General features: G+C 39.3%; 1 protein-coding gene and 1 long non-coding RNA gene across 5 annotated transcripts in view; both read left to right on the top strand.

Annotated features, from left to right (window-relative positions):
• The window catches only part of ptgfrnb (prostaglandin F2 receptor inhibitor b), a 98,910-nt gene that overhangs the window by 19,506 nt on the left and 59,849 nt on the right, over nt 1-19,555 (top strand). The window contains exons 4-5 of the mRNA XM_051941666.1: nt 6,291-6,698; nt 11,125-11,535. Coding sequence (XP_051797626.1) covers nt 6,291-6,698; nt 11,125-11,535 — 819 coding nt within the window. The remainder of the gene's footprint in view (nt 1-6,290; nt 6,699-11,124; nt 11,536-19,555) is intronic.
• Nucleotides 15,053-18,434, top strand: LOC127531775 (uncharacterized). 4 transcript variants are annotated; one of them, XR_007938857.1, is made up of 3 exons: nt 15,053-16,379; nt 16,589-16,967; nt 17,171-18,434. It is a non-coding gene; the product is annotated as an uncharacterized LOC127531775 (long non-coding RNA). The 4 variants fall into 4 exon arrangements; XR_007938858.1 differs by having other exon boundaries at nt 17,021-18,434; XR_007938859.1 differs by having other exon boundaries at nt 16,589-17,073; nt 17,276-18,434.

Here is a 19,555-nt window from a genome sequence, read left to right as displayed (position 1 = left end):
ACCTCTGAATTAGTGGTACTATGACTCCTTCTAGACTCCGAATTAGTGGTACTATGACTCCTTCTAGACTCCAGATTAGTGGTACTATGACTCCTTCTAGACTCCGAATTAGTGGTACTATGACTCCTTCTAGACCTCCTGATTAGTGGTACTATGACTCCTTTGAGACCTCATTATTGCTGGTACAATGACTCCTTCTATACCTCCTGATTAGTGGTACTATGACTCCTTCTAGACCTCATGATTAGTGGTACTATGACTCTTTCTAGACCTCATGATTAGTGGTACTATGAGTCCTTCTAGACCTCCGGATTAGTGGTACTATGACTCCTTCTAGACCTCATGATTAGTGGTACTATGACTCCTTCTAGACCTCATGATTAGTGGTACTGTGACTCCTTCTCGACCTCTGGATTAGTGGTACTGTGACTCCTTCGAGACCTCATGATTAGTGGTACTGTGACTCCTTCTATACCTCATTATTAGTGGTACTGTGACTCCTTCTTGACCTCCTGATTACTGCTTACACAGTACTTCCACTGGTTTTTAGGTGGTCACTGATCTTCCTGTGTCCTTTTTTAGTCGGATTTTCAGTTCCTGTCTCAGTTGATGAGCCATGATGTAGGCATAGACACAACCCATAGGTCTAAAACTGAGAATGTTCAATTGTTCACGGCTCATTTTACAACTGTGTTCATGCGAGTTTCTTTGCTTTTGGTTGTTAAAAGAGGAACCACTGTTGCAGTTATTGACTTTTAGTTGACATTGCACTGGGCTGGACTCACTTCTGTTGTTTACTGTAAATGCCCTGATGATGCCGAGCAGACAAAAAGGGAAACGAGGCGAGTGTTATCACTGCTGTCTGTAATCTGATCTGATGTTTGGCCTTGATTCTCTGTGACGTCGTGTTCGTGTCGGCTGGTTTCTGACAGAGAGTCTCGCTTCAGAACCGTCGTTTTCACTCAACAGTGGCGTTAGGGGCTGTTAACGTTTTTAGATCAAAGATAAAACCCCTTTTTAAGAGTCATTATGCTGCAAGTTGTTATCCGTCCAAGGCTACCAATGTGTAATGAACCTTTTAGCAACACTCCTGGGTGTTTTTCCAACACATAGCTTTCATTATTATGGCTGAGATTAGAGTCTTAAAGCTGTATTTTTTTAATAATAAAACTCTCTATGATGCCATTTGGGGTTCACTGAGCACAACAGTGAGGAAAAAACAAAGTAAACCAGTCTGTGTTTATTTGACAGAAATCTGTGCAGTTTTCTGTTATTTCTTGCTAGTCAATGAACGAGACGGTCTCTTACCCCGGAGTAAGTGAGATCTAAATGAACAAAACGGGTTTAAAACGGCTTTTCTGTGGTATTTGTGGTTCTTATCATTCTGATGTTGGAGATTTTCCTTTGGGGCTGATTTAAAGGAGGAAGATGTTTCACCATGATGGATGTATGCTCAACAATTTGTCATTTTTATTGTTTTGTGTTCAGTTTTTGGAGTGTTTTTTTTCCTTTTTTTTCATTTTGTGTCTCATTTGTGTTGTTTTGTGTCTTGTTTTTTGTCAGTTCGAGGCCAATTTTGACGTTTTGTGTCTCATTTTGGTAATGTCTTTGAGTCTTTGGCACATTTTGTCTCATTAAGGTCACTTCCTGTCTGCTTTTTGTAGTTTGGTGTCTTTTCATCATTTTATGTTATATCATTTTGTTTGTCTGCTTTCTGTCGTTTTGTGTCTTGTTTTGGTCCATTTGTGTATCATTTGTGTTGTTTTATGTTTGTTTCGGAGCTGTGATTTTCCCTCGGTCTCTCATGTCGTCTCTTTTGTGTCTTGTTGATCGTTTTCTCTCGTGTTTCGTGATTTTTGTGTCTCGTTTTATTGAATTTGTGTCTCATTTTGTGATTTTCAAGTCTCGTTTTTGGAGTTTTGTGTCTTTTTGTGACAGTCTTGTGATATTGAATCATGTTTTCATTAATGTTGGACGAATGTTGCGTCATTTTGAACATGAATATACTGATTTTTACAGCTTCCCACAAGCTTGTTCTCTCTAAGATGTTTCACCATGCAGACTGTATCTCCAACAACTTGCTGCTCTGTTCACTGTTACTGAGCCATGCTGCATTTATTTATTGATCCATTTGCTTTGATTTTCCTCAGTCTGTCAGTACAAACACTACCTGCAGTTCAGCCGATTAATCACTGAATTTCTGGCCCTAAACTGTTGATCTCATTCCAGTTACTAATATCTGGACAGTTGCGCTGAGCAATGCAGAATTTTTTGTATTTTACAGAATCCAAGAAGCACAAACGGTTTATTTTTGGCGAATTTTTAAACGAGACTCGAAGTAATTTAGATGAAATATCATAATGTTACATTCCTGTGAGCAGGAAAAACTCTCCTTAAGGTGTAATAAAAACCTCAGACATGTGATTTGCAGCTCACATGCCAATTAATGCGTCCTGGCCGGCTGGCAGTCCAGGTCCAGTAGATTTAATCCTGCTCAGTGAGACATCTCTGTCCAGCAAAGTAGCACTGAGCTGGCACCACGGCTCCTTCTTTTCCCCGCCACAAACGTCCTTTTCCAGCCTCGTCTGCCAGATTTTCAACAGTGAGGTTCTGAGGATTCTTTAGGCCACCTTCACTTCCTCCATAAAACTGGCAAAAAGGGGTTTACAAAGGACCAAAGGCTTCTGAACATGAAGCGGTGATTCCCTGAAGCGTCTTTCCTGCCAAATCTAACCTGGTGGCTCACAGTGCTGCAGCTATTAATAGGCTGAATATGACAGAAAAACGCCACGGCTTCAGTTAATAAAGGTAGTTATAGATGCGCATTAAGCAGCAGAACTGATGAGGATTCTGTGGCTCATTTTTTCTAGAATCTAAAGTCCTGTAGCTCCGTGGAAACAGAACCATGTAGAAGGAGATATGCGCCATGTGATGCGGTTAGAATGCCATAAATCATTAGAAAACAAAATAAAAGGGAATTTTCTTTTATTTTGCAAAAATTGGAGACAAAATGAAGTCGGCATGTTAAACATTGTCCCAAGTTTTAATACTAACAAAATAAATCATGACTCTACGTAGTATAGATGTTTTACTGCTCTGTATTTTTAATTTTGCTTCCATACTTGCCTCTTAACACTGCCTGCAGTTCAGCCGAGCTAAAATGAAAAGTCCCTGAATTTTTGTCACCTGATTTTTGGTCACAGCCGAGCCATTTATGGTTTAACGGTTGCAATAAAACGGCTAAGAATTTTGTGTTTTTTATAGAATCTAGCTAAAGCAAAGCGTCGAATTTTTGGCAGTTTTTTAAAAATTATTTTCAATTTTTATCACATGACTGTTGGACGCAGATGAATTATGCAAGGCTTTGTGGTTTCACAGATTTTTTTTGTTTATTTTTTTTTTAGAATTTCTAATTACAGCACATGATTTATTTCTTGGCAAATTTTGTCAGAATTTTGTTTTTTTTATAGGATCTAGTTACCGCAAAGCGTCTATTTTTTTGGCAGTTTTTCAAAATTGAGTGATTTTGAATTTTTATCATGTGACTATTGGTTGCAGATGGATAATTCATGGCTTCTTGGTTGCACGAGGAAGCACTTAATTTTTTTAATATATATATATATATATTTTTTTTACAAAATCTAACTATTGCACATGACTTACTTCTTGGCAAATTTTGTCGGAATTTTTGTGTTTTTCATAAAATCTAGTTAAAACAAAGCGTCTATTTTTTTGACAGTTTTCATAATTAAATGATTTTGAATTTTTATCATGTGACTGATGGATAATTCGCAGCTTCTTGGTTGCACAGAGGAACATGAAATTCTTTTTATTTTATTATTTTATGTTTTTTACAGATTCCAATTACAACACACAATTTTTTTTTGGCAAATTCTGTCACAAATTCGATGAAATATCACGATTTTAACATTACGCTTTAAGTTTCCTGATGGAATTGAGCGACACACACGAGAGCCGTCAAAGCTAAAGAAATCGCAGATAAACTGGAATTTTATTTATTTATTTAAAAAAAAAAAAGATACTTCACCTTTTCAACACCAACAACCATTTTTGGTGTTGAAAAGATTAAATTAGTCTCCATGGCGACATGTTTAATGTTCTTTAAACCATCTGAAGCTCCGATAACCTCTTTTTCTTCCTTCTTTCTTTCTGATTGCTTACAAATGTGGCGTTACTTTCATTCCCATAATGCACAGCGACATACGTCTCTTCCAGCCATCTGCCACCTCTTGGATTCATTTGTAATTGCCAAAATGTGTCGCCGTTTATCCAAACATTTCTGAGTTTTTCAGAGTTTTGAGCCGTTTAAAATGTGTGATTTAACACCTGAAGTCACCCGAGCTCTCTCTTCTTTCTGTTTTTGGTGGCGTTTATGCAGAAACATGCAGCAAATTGAGCCTGTACTTGGTGGCGACCCCCTCCGTCTGAATCTGCCTCTCAGCTCCGTTATTAGCCCCCCGCGTCTTCGCTGCAGACATGCGACTCGCTGCAGCATCTGGCGTGGAAAGTCGAGGTGGAACTCGTTTTCGTGGACGCGTTGGAAAGTTGTGCTCCCAACAGGACAGATTTTTTAATTTCCTCCAACAGAGTGACTCATGCGTATTCTTTGTGTCAGAAAACAAAGACTCTGCTCTGTTCAGACCTGCAGCTCTTCAACAACACGAGTGAAAGTAGATCTGTGCGCGGGCGAGTCGGTAACCTTCACCAACGCTGCTGTGGGCGTGTTTCTCCTAATCACTAGTTTACAGCTTTATCTGCTTAAATCACCTTGAAACTCGCCAAAGGAAGCCTCGACCTGAACCTTAATCACCTGAACGCCACCTTGATCAGGTAGAAAAGTCGTTATTTACGACCGTCACTCCACCCAGTAAATAGCAGACGTTGAATCATAAGCCTTTAGTTTCACACAGCGACTCCCTTTTGAAGCTTTATTTTTACATGCACACTCAGACACACCTCTCAGGATGATTTTACCTCCTGAAGCAGCTCGCATCTCACGAGATTTATGGGTTTATTTTGGAGAATCCTCATTAGCTGATGCACAGTACTCGCTATTCCCACGTGTGAAAAGTGATTTTAATCGCCAAATTTAACCATCATAGAGGGGAATTCAGAATTTTAAAATGATCTGGGTGGTAGTTTTGGTGTAAACAAAATGAGGAATAAACTTCCTACAGTGCAGTGACAAAATGTTAGGGAATGTTTATCCTCTGAACCCCAAAAACAGCTGAATTTAAAAAGAAAAATCTCCATAGTAGACCATCTATTAGAGACAGAAACTGTAAATAAAATGGGGAGAATTACTGCAGTTTTAATTTTCCAGGTATTCTCAAACAAATTCTGTGTGACTTACAGCTTCGTCTGTAAAAACAAACAGATCGAAGCTAAGAATCATTGTCAAAATCACTTCATTAAACCCGTTTCAATTGAGACATAGCGCAGCTTCAGGCTACTGTCACCACATTTAAGTGAATATGGTCAACCGACTCACAATAGTACATCAAAGTGTGAAATTCTTCCTGGTGCTATGACTGTGAATGGTTATTAGCATTAGTGCTGAAGCCCTAATAATAATAAAAAAGCAACAATTAAAGCTGCAACCACCGTTGATCATGTCCTCACCACCAGGCAACGCTACGAATGAGAATGTATTTCATCATAAAGATGTGATCAGGGCAGGACTCTGATCAAACATGGAAAGTTTGAGGCAGATTGGAGCATGTTCAGGAGAGTTAGACAGAACTTCCTGTTTCATGGTGAAGCATCACAATCCTGAGATCTGCCATGACTTTGTAAAAAATTGTTACTTTTTCATCGCTAAGGCCTGCTGTATGTACTGGCCAAATCTGAGTTGTCTTGGACTGTCCCCTGAAAATAACCAAAAATCCCACAATTAATTAAAAATGACGGACTTCCTGTTGGGTTTAGGGTATGGCTCCAGTGATGTGCTGCATACGGCTACCAAATTTCATAGAAATGTCCTGTGGGAGCCAATGTTTTACAAAGGCTGCAAAGGGCGCGCGAGAGTGACATGCGCAAGTCTCATAAAATATATGTTTTTTTGCCACTGTGGATGTTTGTACATGTTATCATGCATTTTCAAGCATCTTTCGCTCCTCAAAAATACAATTCAGTTGACAGGTGAAGAAAGTAGAGTCCTAATGGAGTCCTTGCACCTCTTTTGGTGTCGGACCCTAAATTTGGTGAAATGTTGCATTTTTCTTTTTTCTACAGACTCCTAAATTGTTGTTTTTTGTCTTTCCCGTCAGTCATCCCCAACACCCTGAAGGTGTCGCCCCAGATGCCACTTCCGAACGTCCCTGAAGGCAGCGACCTCACCCTCACCTGCAACGTCACCCGGGAGCTCACCCACCCCACCTACCTGTCCGTCACCTGGCTGGTGAAGAAGGGGACGACGTCCGAGGAGATCCTGACGTTTGGGCCCCAGGGCGACGTCGTCACGGGGGCCAAGTTTGCCCGCCGCTACGCTGACGGAGGCATCCGATTGGTCCCCGGCAAGAATGGGGTCTTTGAACTGGTGATTTCCAGAGTGACAACGTCCGATGAGGGGATTTATGAATGCAACGGGACAGAGTGGACGCACGAAAACGGAGGGAAGTGGATAAAAATCGTGGAGAATACAAAAGAGATGGGAACTATTGCTGTTATTCCAACAGGTAAGAAACCGTCCAGTACTGATTTATAGGGAGTCATATATGTTGTAGTCTTTGTTGAATAACTTCCCAACAGCTTAACATGAAGATGCCACTTTACTCCGCACCGTCAGCTGCTACATGTGCTGCAGACAGACTGTTACACAATGTGGCTTCTAAACTTCCCCGAGCATCTTATTCTGTTAAAAAAAAGACACACAAATTCATTAGGGCTGCAACTAACGACGCGTTGACGAATCGTCTGAGCACGATATGTCATCAAAAGCGGAAGTGAGCGTGCAATGCAACAGAAAGCACCGTCCGACCGGAGCGCGGAACACGGACGGACATCGGCGCTGCATCGTGCATGTATTATGTATGCACGATACAGCGCCAATGTCCGCGTTTAGATACAGCTGTATGGTAAACGCTGACATCCGCGTTTACGATAGATCGCAGATGTCCGCGCTGTAGCGTGCATACATAATATATGCACGATCCAGCGCCGATGTCCGTCCGTGTTCCGCGCTCCGGACGGGCGGTGATTTCTGTTGCATTGCGCGCTCACTTCCACTTTTGATGACATATCGTGCTCAGACGATTCGTCAACGCGTCGTTAGTTGCAGTCCTAAAATTCATAAGGGTGCATATCGTACAACACCTATACCAGGGGTCGGCAACCCGCGGCTCTTTCATCCCTCTGTTGTGGCTCCCTGTAACTTTCGAAAATAAATAATCAGCAGGCTATTTAATTTTTTAAAAAATTATTTTAGTTTGTTAATTTTTAAAATTTAATTCTAAATTTAAAGATTATGGTGATCTTGTGTTGGGTACTCGTGAGTAGTGTACTAAGGTAAACTATGGATAATTGTCTTGCTCAGTATCTACTCTTTGATCGGGTAATATGACGTTACTCGTGAGAGCACGGCTTGACGTCACGTCCAGCATCCAGACAGCAGGTCAGAGAGTCAGAGGAGTGTCGTCTTGGAAAATAGGGCAGAGACTTACCGGAGAAAAGTTATTAGCTTAAGATAAATAGATTTTACAAGTTAAATAGGCATTCGCAAAATATATGATTTCCAGCTAACATTATGTAACATATGAGGTCCAGGAGCAAAAATGACATTAAGTAAGATAAATATTAGTGGTAGGACACGATTTTAAAAAATGAATCTATCCAATTAGAGGCTTTGTAATTAATTAATCACGACTGATTAACAAGGGCATAGAGGTAAAAAAGCAATATATGCAGTGTTGTCTTCATTTTAAATGCCAAAAGGTTTTTGCGGCTCCCGGTGTTTTTTCTGTGGGAAACGGGTCGAAATGGCTCTTTGAGTGTTAAAGGTTGCCGACCCCTGATCTATACTGATGGATCTGTGATATCGATTGACATCTGATATATCAACTAGCAGCAGCAATGTCAGCGGCTGCACCAGTAGTTAAAGCATTAGTTGTTTTTGTTTACATTTACCAGTAAGATACAACTTTCTGATTCTCTTTAGCAACTCTAACTGTGAAGTATCTCAACTAATATTTAATGTATTTAATTCCTTATCCCAACCAATAATCATTCGGTTTCTAGTCAAATATCTGGTTGGTCTCAGCTCTACTTTGTGTATCGTGCTAATAAACTAGCGTTAGCATGCTAGCACATCAAACTAAAATGGTGATTACACTGAAACTAGCTAAGCTTATGTAGCTAGCGACACCAGAACACTTCTTTATTGTTTTCTGGCATTTAATTTTAATACATGAATACATTTAATAAGAAATTAATTTTAACACTTTTTTTTGTCTTTCATCGTTTTGATATCTTCAATATTAATCTACAATGTGGAAAATAATAAAAATAAATAAAAAAACGCTGAATGAGAAGGTTGGTCCAAACTTTTGACTGCTACTCTAAATGTGTGTTTTTGGTCAAATGTTGTAAAAGACAAATTTCCATTTATAAAAATTGGGAGTTATTTTGGTTTCACATCTAATTTAATACAATTTTTTCATTGGGTCCTGGTTTCTCATGGGTCCTGGTTTCTTGTGGGTCCTAGTTTCTAATGGGTCCTGGTTTCTAGCTGGTCCTGGTTTCTAGCTGGTCCTGGTTTCTAGCTGGTCCTGGTTTCTAGCTGGTCCTGGTTTCTAGCTGGTCCTGGTTTCTAGTGGATCCTGGTTTGTAGAGTATTCTAGTTTCTAGCTGGTCCTGGTTTCTAGCGAATCCTGGTTCCTAGTGGTCTTGGTTCTCCTGTCTCTGCTGGGTCTGCTGATTTGGGATTAGGTGAAGGGTGTGGGAGAGTGGTGGTCTTTGTTCTGAGGACCTCTGTGGTGTGGTTGTGGTTTCTAGCTGGTCCTTGTTTTTACTTGGTCCTGGTTTCTAGCTGGTCCTTGTTTTTACTTGGTCCTGGTTTCTAGCTGGTCCGGGTTTCTAGCTGGTCCTGGTTCCTAGCTGGTCCGGGTTTCTAGCTGGTCCGGGTTTCTAGCTGGTCCGGGTTTCTAGCTGGTCCTGGTTTTTACTGGGTCCTGGTTCTCCTGTCTCTGCTGGGTCTGCTGGTTTGGGATCAGGTGAAGGGTGTGGGAGAGTGGTGGTCTTTGTTCTGAGGGCCTCTGTGGTGTGGTTGCCGTGGTTTCCGGTATCTTATTGGGTCAGTGTCCTCTAAGAACTGGGTTTAATGAAACAGAAACGAGCCTCGGGTCTTTGTGTCTCCTCTTATTGACTCAGACGGAGCAGAGAGGATGAGGAAAGTCAAACAGAGCAGTCTTTGTGTCTTTTGTCCTCCTCCAGACACCGTAGAGTCGTCCTCTGTTTGTGTTGTTAGTGGAGACTCCAGGAGCTTCTGGATAAACGAGTCTGTAGGAGCTTCTCAGCCTGAACGTTCACTCTGGAGAACCAAATTTCACTTTAGTCACCTGTTTGAGTCTCGTTTGTTTCATTTCCTGTCATGTTTGTTTTTCCTCGTTTTGTCTGTTTGTGTCGTTTTCTCTCTTTTGTGGTGTTTTGTCATTTTGTGCCTCGTTTGTGTTTTTGTGTCATTTTGTGATGTTTTCGTGCCGCATTTGTGTCAATTTGTGCCCTTTTGTGTGGATTTTCTAGCTTCTGTAACTTTGTGTCCCGTTTTTGTTGTTTTGTGTCTCATTTGTGTTGTTTGTGTCTTGCTTGTGTCATGTTGTCTTTTTGTAACTTGTTTTGCTCATATTGTGTGTTTTTTGTGTTGTTTTGTGTCTCCTTCATCTTGTTTGTCTTATTTGTTTAATCTTGTATCTTGTTTGTTTAATTTTGTGTTTCGTTTGTTTAATTTCATGTCTGGTTTTGCTCATCTTGTGTGTCTTATTTGTGGTGTTTTGTGTCTTATTTGTGGTGTTTTGTGTCTTGTTTGTTTAATTTTGTCTTTTGTTTGTGTTGTTTTGTGTTTCGTTTGTTTAATTTTGTGTCTTGTTTTGCTCTTATTGTGTCTTGTTTGTGTTGTTTTGTGTCTCCTTTATCTTGTGTTTTTTGTTTGTGTCATTTGATTGTTTATTTTTTGTGTTTATTTCCTGTTTTTCCTTCCTGGTGCTGTAGCATGTCTGAATAAATAAAGCATTTAGAGGTCAGATTGGTTCCAGTCTCTTCACAGATTAAGCTTTTTTTTTTTTAATTTTCTGTGCGTCTCCACCAGATGTTTTCATCTGTTTATGTTGTTTCTCTGCACAGTTTTCAGACTGTTGTTGTCGTCGAGGTGACTTTGCCGTTGGTGTGTCGATAACTGGTGTGAAAACGCAGCTCAGAGGGTTCATTCTTTATATTCAGCTGCTGTCATTATGGGATGTATCCAGACTGATTGTTGAACCATGGAGCCACGTAATGTCCTAATCTGGAACTAAAAATATTATTATTGCTGTTGCTGTTATTGTTGTTAGTGATAATAATAATAAGTAAATACTAAGTTAATAAGTCAGTAGTAATAATAATGACAGTAATGAGTCAGTACTACTGCTAATAAAAATAACAATATTAATTAATAGTAATGACAATAACTCATAACGGGAGAAATATCAAGTCAACAACAATAATAATAATAATAATAAATCAGTAATAAATGACAGTTTTAGTAAGTCAATAATAATAATGTCTGTAGTAATAAATAATAATAACAAATCAATAACAATTTTAATGTAGAAGTAATTATAAGTCTGTAATAAAAATAAATAATAAATCAGTAATAAATATCATTAATCATGAGTCAGTAATATTAATAATAATCACTCCAGAATCAGTAATATTAATAATAAATCTGTAATAAATATTATAAATAATGACTCACTAATAATATTTTCTTATTATTTAAATTTTTATTGAAGTTTTTCAAAGTTACAAAAGCAACAAAACAGCAACTAATACTAATATTAATGAGTGTTAATAATGTGTTTTATTGTGTTTACTGGGACTCTCGCTGACCTACTTCCTGTTTCTCCTCTGCAGGTCGCTCCCTCAGCGTAAAGGCTTCCTCCTCTTCATCCCCCTCCTCTTCCTCGCTGCAGCTCTCCCCCGGTGACACCATGACGCTGCTCTGCTCCGTCGCCGCCGACAACCTAGCGTCCGTCGCCCCGGAGGTCACCTGGCTGGCGGACGGCCGCGAGCTCATCACCATGGAGCGCAGCGGCGTGGTGGCGTCCAACGGCAGCCGGCGGGCCGAGGCCAGCCTGGAGAGGACCGCGGCCGGGGAGTACCGGCTGGTGGTCCGGGGGGTCGGAGGCCCCGATGGAGGAATCTACACCTGCAGGGTCCGGGCCTTCATAGGCAAGGAGGGGCGGAGCTCTGGAGGAGGAGGGAGGTGGCACATGGTGGCCGAGAAGACCTCCAGCCCTCTGACTGTGAAGGTGTCCGACATCAGTGAGTCTGATTATTGATTATTGATCAGTTAACTTCCAGTCTTCTGATGGTCAAGGTCTCTGCCATCAGTGAGTCTGATTATTGATCAGTTAACGTCTGATTAGTGATTATTGATCAGTTAACCTCCAGCCCTCTGATGGTCAAGGTCTCTGCCATCAGTGAGTCTGATTATCGGTAGATTATTGATCAGTTAATGACTATCGTGCATCAGATAGTGTCGTCACTGTGTGGTCTCAGACTGGTTATTGATTGATTATTGATCAGTTAATGTTGTCATTGTGTCGTCTTGGCCTAATTATCAATAGGTTATTGATCGGTTAAGGTCACTGTGTGGTCTCAAACGTCTCTGAGGCAGCGACTGAACAGGAAACTCCAGTGCGGTCGTACTTTGTGCTACTTTATGCTTCATTTTGGTCATTTTGTGTTTCATTAGATGAATTCCTTTCTTGTTTTGCTCATATTTTGTCTTATTTGTGGTGTTTTGTGTCTCGTTTGTGATGTTTCATGCCCTTTTTGTCGTGTTTTGTTTCATTTTTTTTGTAATTTTGAATGTTGTTTGAATGATTTGGGTCATTTTGTCTCATTTGTGCCCATTTTGTGGTGTTCTGTGTCTCGTTTGTGTTGTTTTGTGCCCCATTTTTCTTTTTTATTTAGTTGGTGTAATTTCGTGTCCCGCTTTTGTCGTTTTCTGTCACATTGTGTCTCATTTTTGTCGTTCTGGATCTTGTTTGTGTCTTGTTTTGCTCATAATTTATCTCGTTTGTGTCATTTTGTGGTGTTTTGTGACCTTTTGTCATTTTGAGCCTTTTTTTGGTCACTTTCTCTCTCGTTTTTTTTTTTCATGTCGTGTCATTTTGCATCTCTTTTGTGCTGTTTGTGTTTTTTTTTTTTAATGCTTTTTGTGATTGTGCTGTTTCATGTCTCATCTTTCTTTTGTGTTCAGTTGGTGTAGTTTTGTGTCCCGCTTTTGTCGTTTTGGGTCTCGTTTGTCAGTGCTCTCTGGGCGGTTTTTTAAAAACACTTTTGTTCCCGTTTTCTGGTGAGATCATTGTGAATCCTGTGCTGTGTGTGTTGACTCCTCCGCCGGCTCGCTGTGTTACGTTTCCTGAGCTTCTCGCTGCTTCGTGGGTTTGTCGAGCGTCGTCAGAGGTGTCGTCTGGGACGTATGAAGCTGCTGCTGTTTGATTTCATGTATCAGCGCCGCGGGATGAATGCGGAGTCTGGAGGGGGAGACTCTTTAATCCTCTAGTCAGCCTGTCGTCTCCCGCTGCGAGGACGATTGATTAGTCGTGCCTGTCCTGCTCTCTGACAGTGAAGCCAGAGGTTGTGTGGGTTTGTGAGGCTGTGAAGAGCGGCGACGTCAAACGCAGTCGGCACGGCGATCAATTAGCGAAGTGGTGGGTGGTCCTTCTGTCTGTCCGTCCTCGGTCTCTCTGCTGCTTTCACTCTTACATCATGGCTGCTTTTAGTTCTCTTTCTGCTGGAGATAAATGATGGAACGTGATAGAAAACACTCGTTAACACACTTTTTCTTCCCGTAAAGAAAACAAACAAATGACTGATACCTCACAAAATGTCTTCACTTGTTGGAGCAGATTGTCGTCAGACTTTTAGAACTAATGCTGGTAATTCACATGACGCTCTGAACTCCAACTTTCATTTAATTTTTGGCTTAATGTGGTTCATTTTTCACTGCAGTTTCAATAACACAGAGACAAAAATTACACAAAAATGACGTAAAAGTGACACGGAGAGGTGTTAAGATGGCACGAAAATCACATAAAAGGATACTTATATAACCCAAAATGACACAAATAAGACACAAAAAGACAGGGAGAGGTGTTAGAATGACATGAATTTGACCAAAAAAAGTCACAAAATGACACTGAAAGAAGCTTAACTAGCACAAAATGACAAAAATGAAATGGAGAGGTGTTAAAACGACATGAAAAGGACATAAAAATACACAAAATCACAAAAAAGGATACTTAAATGACACAAAAGGGTGCTTAAATAACACAAAAATGACACAAAAAGATGCAAAATAACATGGGGAAGTAATTAAATGACATGAAAATGGCACAAAAAGGACACAAAAAAGACAAAAATTACACAAGTGACATGGAGAGGTGTTAAAATGACTTGAAAATGATGCAAAAATGGCACAACAGGATGCTTAATTAATACAACATCTCACAAAAATACACAAAATGCCACAAAAGAATGCTTAAATAGCACAAAAATGGGACAAAACTACACAAAAGGACAAGAAGAGGTGTTAAAATGACATGAAAAAGATACAAAAATGACACAAGAAGACACAAAAATGACATGGAGAGGTGTTAAAATGAACCAAAAATGATATGATAATACACAAAATGACACAAAGGATGCTTAAATAACACAAAAATGACACAAGAATAACATGGAGAGGTGTTAAAATGACCCGAAAACGACACAAAGATACACAAAATGACACAAAAGGATGCTTAAATAACACAAAAATGACATGGAGAGGTGTTAAAATTACTTGAAAATGATATGATGATACACAAAATGACACAAGAATACACAAAATGACAAGAATAACATGGAGAGGTGTTAAAATGACCCTAAAACGACACAAAGATACACAAAATGACACAAAAGGATGCTTAAATAACACAAAAATGACATGGAGAGGTGTTAAAATTACTTGAAAATGATATGATAATACACAAAATGACACAAGAATACACAAAATGACAAGAATAACATTGAGAGGTGTTAAAATGACCCTAAAACGACACGAAGATACACAAAATGACATAAAAGGATGCTTAAATAACACAAAAATGACACAAAATGACATGGAGAGGTGTTAAAATTACTTGAAAATGATATGATAATACACAAAATGACACAAAAATGACACAAGAATGCACAAAATGACACAAGAATAACATGGAGAGGTGTTAAAATGACACGAAGATACACAAAATGACACAAAGGATGCTTAAATAACACAAAAATGACACAAGAATACACAAAAATGATACAAGAATAACATGGAGAGGTGTTAAAATGACCTGAAAACGACACAAAGATGCACAAAATGACACAAAAGAATGCTTAAATAATACAAAAATGACACAAACTGACATGGAGAGGTGTTAAAATTACTTGAAAATGATGTGATAATACACAAAATGACACAAAGGATGCTTAAATAATACAAAAATGACACAAACTGACATGGAGAGGTGTTAAAATTACTTGAAAATGATATGATAATACACAAAATGACACAAAGGATGCTTAAATAACACAAAAATACACAAAATGACATGGAGAAGTGTTCAAATGACATGAAAATGACATAAAAAGGCAAAAGGAGAGCTCCACTGGACTCTAAAATGGTGCAACATGATCATTATGAACGTAAAATGTAGTTATTTTTCCTGATGAAACTGTAGATCTCACACGATCCGTTGGACAGCTGAACATTGGTGGTTTTTGGAGAATAAAAAGTGGATTATTCTCTGGTTTTCCTGCCTGACATGTGACGTGTTGCGGCCTATCAGACGCTCCACTGCTGATTTCTAACACACTCCAAATGCTAATGACAGAAGTGGACTCCTGAATACATGAACACGTCTTACATAATCCTGGGAATGGTTTTGGGAATTCCCAGGAAGCGTTTTGGCAGGTTGACCGGCTCAAAGTTTCCTCCGAGCCCAGTTTACTTTGTCCCCGTTTGTTTTTGGAGAGCAGAAGCCCTTTAATGATATTTATGGAGTCCGGTTGGTGCTTGTTGGCCGGCATATTGTCGCCACGGATCAACAACGAGCGCCGTATTCCCTGTGCGGGCTTTGGATGCCAAATAATGCCGACATCAGAAGGAAATCTGGTCACTTTAAGTATTTATGGATCTTCCAGATGAAGCCATTTTAACAGATTTGGATCGTCAGGTTGCCGCTTTATTCCCTTAACTGATGATTCCTGGCGTTTTCTAGATTTTCTTGAGTGTTTTTGGACATTTTAGTGGATTTTGTCTGCTGTTGTTTTAGTTTTAATTTAGTGTTTTTGCTGGGGTTTTGTCAGTTTGTTGGATTGTTTGATAGTTTAGTGTGTTTTTGTTGGTTCTTTGTTTGCTTATAGGGTTTTTGGATAATTCAGTGAGTTTTTATTGGGTTCTGTATCAGTTCGTTGGGTTTTTTCGATAATTAAGACTATTTTTATTGGGGTTTTTTCTGTTTGTAGAGTTTTTTGGTAATTTAGTGTGTTTAGTTGGGTTTCTGTGTCAGTTCGTAGAGTTTTTGTGTAGTTTAGTGTGTTTTGTATGGTTTCTGTGTTTGTTTGTAGGTTTTTTTGATAATTTAATGTTTTTGTTGGAGGTTTGTGTGGATCTGTAGGGTTTTTTGATCATTTATTGTGTTTTTGTTGGAGTTTTGTGTGGATCTGTAGGGTTTTTTGATCATTTATTGTGTTTTTGTTGGAGTTTTGTGTGGCTCTGTAGGGTTTTTTGATCATTTATTGTGTTTTTGTTGGAGTTTTGTGTGGCTCTGTAGGGTTTTTTGATCATTTATTGTGTTTTTGTTGGAGGTTTGTGTGGATCTGTAGGGTTTTTTGATCATTTATTGTGTTTTTGTTGGAGTTTTGTGTGGATCTGTAGGGTTTTTGATCATTTATTGTGTTTTTGTTGGAGGTTTGTGTGGATCTGTAGGGTTTTTTGATCATTTATTGTGTTTTTGTTGGAGTTTTGTGTGGATCTGTAGGTTTTTTTTGATCATTTATTGTGTTTTTGTTGGAGTTTTGTGTGGATCTGTAGGGTTTTTTGATCATTTATTGTGTTTTTGTTGGAGGTTTGTGTGGATCTGTAAGATTTTTTTGATCATTTATTGTGTTTTTGTTGGAGTTTTGTGTGGATCTGTAAGGTTTTTTGATCATTGATTGTGTTTTTGTTGGAGGTTTGTGTGGATCTGTAAGGTTTTTTGATCATTTATTGTGTTTTTGTTGGAGTTTTGTGTGGATCTGTAGGGTTTTTTGATCATTGATTGTGTTTTTGTTGGAGGTTTGTGTGGATCTGTAGGGTTTTTTGATCATTTATTGTGTTTTTGTTGGAGGTTTGTGTGGATCTGTAGGGTTTTTTGATCATTTATTGTGTTTTTGTTGTTTTGTGTGGCTCTGTAGGGTTTTTTGATCATTTATTGTGTTTTTGTTGGAGTTTTGTGTGGCTCTGTAGGGTTTTTTGATCATTTATTGTGTTTTTGTTGGAGGTTTGTGTGGATCTGTAGGGTTTTTTGATCATTTATTGTGTTTTTGTTGGAGTTTTGTGTGGATCTGTAGGGTTTTTTGATCATTTATTGTGTTTTTGTTGGAGGTTTGTGTGGATCTGTAGGGTTTTTTGATCATTTATTGTGTTTTTGTTGGAGTTTTGTGTGGATCTGTAGGTTTTTTTTGATCATTTATTGTGTTTTTGTTGGAGTTTTGTGTGGATCTGTAGGGTTTTTTGATCATTTATTGTGTTTTTGTTGGAGTTTTGTGTGGATCTGTAGGGTTTTTTGATCATTTATTGTGTTTTTGTTGGTTTGTGTGGATCTGTAGTTTTTTTTGATCATTTATTGTGTTTTTGTTGGTTTGTGTGGATCTGTAGGGTTTTTTGATCATTTATTGTGTTTTTGTTGGAGGTTTGTGTGGATCTGTAGGGTTTTTTGATCATTTATTGTGTTTTTGTTGGAGGTTTGTGTGGATCTGTAAGGTTTTTTGATCATTTATTGTGTTTTTGTTGGAGTTTTGTGTGGATCTGTAGGGTTTTTTGATCATTGATTGTGTTTTTGTTGGAGGTTTGTGTGGATCTGTAGGGTTTTTTGATCATTTATTGTGTTTTTGTTGGTTTGTGTGGATCTGTAGGGTTTTTTGATCATTTATTGTGTTTTTGTTGGAGGTTTGTGTGGATCTGTAGGGTTTTTTGATCATTTATTGTGTTTTTGTTGGAGGTTTGTGTGGATCTGTAGGGTTTTTTGATCATTTATTGTGTTTTTGTTGTTTTGTGTGGATCTGTAGGTTTTTTTGATCATTTATTGTGTTTTTGTTGGAGTTTTGTGTGGATCTGTAGGGTTTTTTGATCATTTCAAGGTTCTCACCAGGATGTTTTTTTCAGCATAACGGCAGATCCTCCCGCATGCGCAATAGCCTTCTTTAAATCTCGCGAGCGGCCGGCCCAGATGTCAGCCAATGAGCGTCACGCAGATGCTCCAAATGCTCGTGATTTAGGTCACTGTTCACCATACATGGCATCACGGAAACAACCGAGACATGCTAATTGTAACCCGAGATTGGAAGCGAATCTTAATTTTAGACGGGAACGGATCAATCGACAGGAAAGTACGACTGAGGTGGGGAGAAATGAATAATTTAACCTAGATAGGCACCCAGTCGATAAAAACAAATGCACATGGTGTTATCTGTCAAAATAACAATGTAGCGGCCCTAATCACAGCGTATCTTTTAAACTGACAGCGTAACGGCCCGTTACACTGTCGTAACGGGCCGTTACGCTGAAATGCGCTGGCGAGAACCCTGAATTTATTGTGTTTTTGTTGGAGTTTTGTGTGGATCTGTAAGGTTTTTTGATAATTTATTGTTTTTGTTGGGGTTCTGTGTCTACTTGTAGGGTTTTTGTGTAATTTGGTGTCTTTTTCTCGAGATTCTGTTTCCGTTTGTTGTTTCTAAAAAAATAATTTAGTGTGTTTCACAAACAGTAAATTTTAATCGAGACACGTATAATAAAATGCTTATGAGGGCACTGCAATTTTGAGAGTTTTTGAATTTTTAACGGAAACATGGAGGAAAAATAATCTGTTAAATATCGTGTTTTTAAACATAAACTTGGATGTGTAGTTTGAGGACCGTCAGAAGGAGAGAATCTTCGTGATTCTTTCTGTTTTTAATGGTTTCTGGCTCTGAAAAACAGTTTGATTTTGGTGATTTTTTTTTTTTTTTTTTTAACAAGATGACGTAACTTTAACTCTGCTGGTTGGTTTTTGGGGCTCAGAAGATTAAAATGAACGAGTTGGACACACCTGGACTTCTGCTGTTGCAGGTGAAACTTGTTTGTTTTGTGGTGAATCCTGTCGAACTGCTTCCATCTATTCATTATTACTCAGTGCTATAATCTGAGCAGGAACTTAAACGCAGCATGAAAACGGTCTTTTCTTTGAGGGTGAGGTTCAGTGAACGGAGCACAAAAGGTTGTGAAGTTGTTCAGCCGGTGACAAAGGCATTCAGGGACAATGATCAGACGCTCCTTTGACTATAAGAGGTCCTTAAACGCAGCTTTGTTCAGATTACAGTCAGAGAGAGACGGAAACGTCCTGTTTGTTCATACTGGACGTCCACAGCTTCCAGCAGCTCCAGGAATCTCCTGTTACTGCACATTTACATGTTGTTCTGGTTCCACAGAGCTGCAGGACTTTAAAATGAACCCACAGTGAGTGAAAATGAGACCCTGAGTGGAAGAAGTTCAAGCAGAAGATCCACAGAGCCTCCAGGATCCCAGTTACATTTAGAAAGATCAGGGAGGCTCTACGGGCACAAAGTGTGTGTGTGTGTGTGTGTGTGTGTGTGTGTGTGTGTGTGTGTGTGTGTGTGTGTGCGTTAGCGTGTTATCTGCACATTGTACTTGTGTGTGTGGCACTGACTCTCTGGAGAACACCGTCAACAAGCCCAGTTACACTCATTTCACTGGTGAAACATCCAGCACACACACACGCTGCAAACACTGCCTGTGTGTGTGTGCGTCCCACATACTGCTCTCCTCCACTTTGTCCTGAGGCTATACATTCCTTCATACCACAGAAACACCACCAGAGCAGCAGCCTCTCTAAATGATCGGTGTGTGTGTGTGTCTGTTGCCATTGTGTTGCTGCGTGGCCTTGAGGCTGTCCCATCTTCCCACGATGCTTTGCTGCAGGCTGGACCCACCAGGAAGTTGTATTGGTAGTTTTTTGTGGAGTGCAGTTGTGATCAGTCACAGAAG

Source organism: Acanthochromis polyacanthus, chromosome 22 (assembly GCF_021347895.1).
Source record: "Acanthochromis polyacanthus isolate Apoly-LR-REF ecotype Palm Island chromosome 22, KAUST_Apoly_ChrSc, whole genome shotgun sequence".
Taxonomy (NCBI): Eukaryota; Metazoa; Chordata; class Actinopteri; family Pomacentridae; genus Acanthochromis; species Acanthochromis polyacanthus.
The sequence above is the reverse complement of the archived record's forward strand: the minus strand, read 5'-3'. Positions and strand labels throughout refer to the sequence as shown.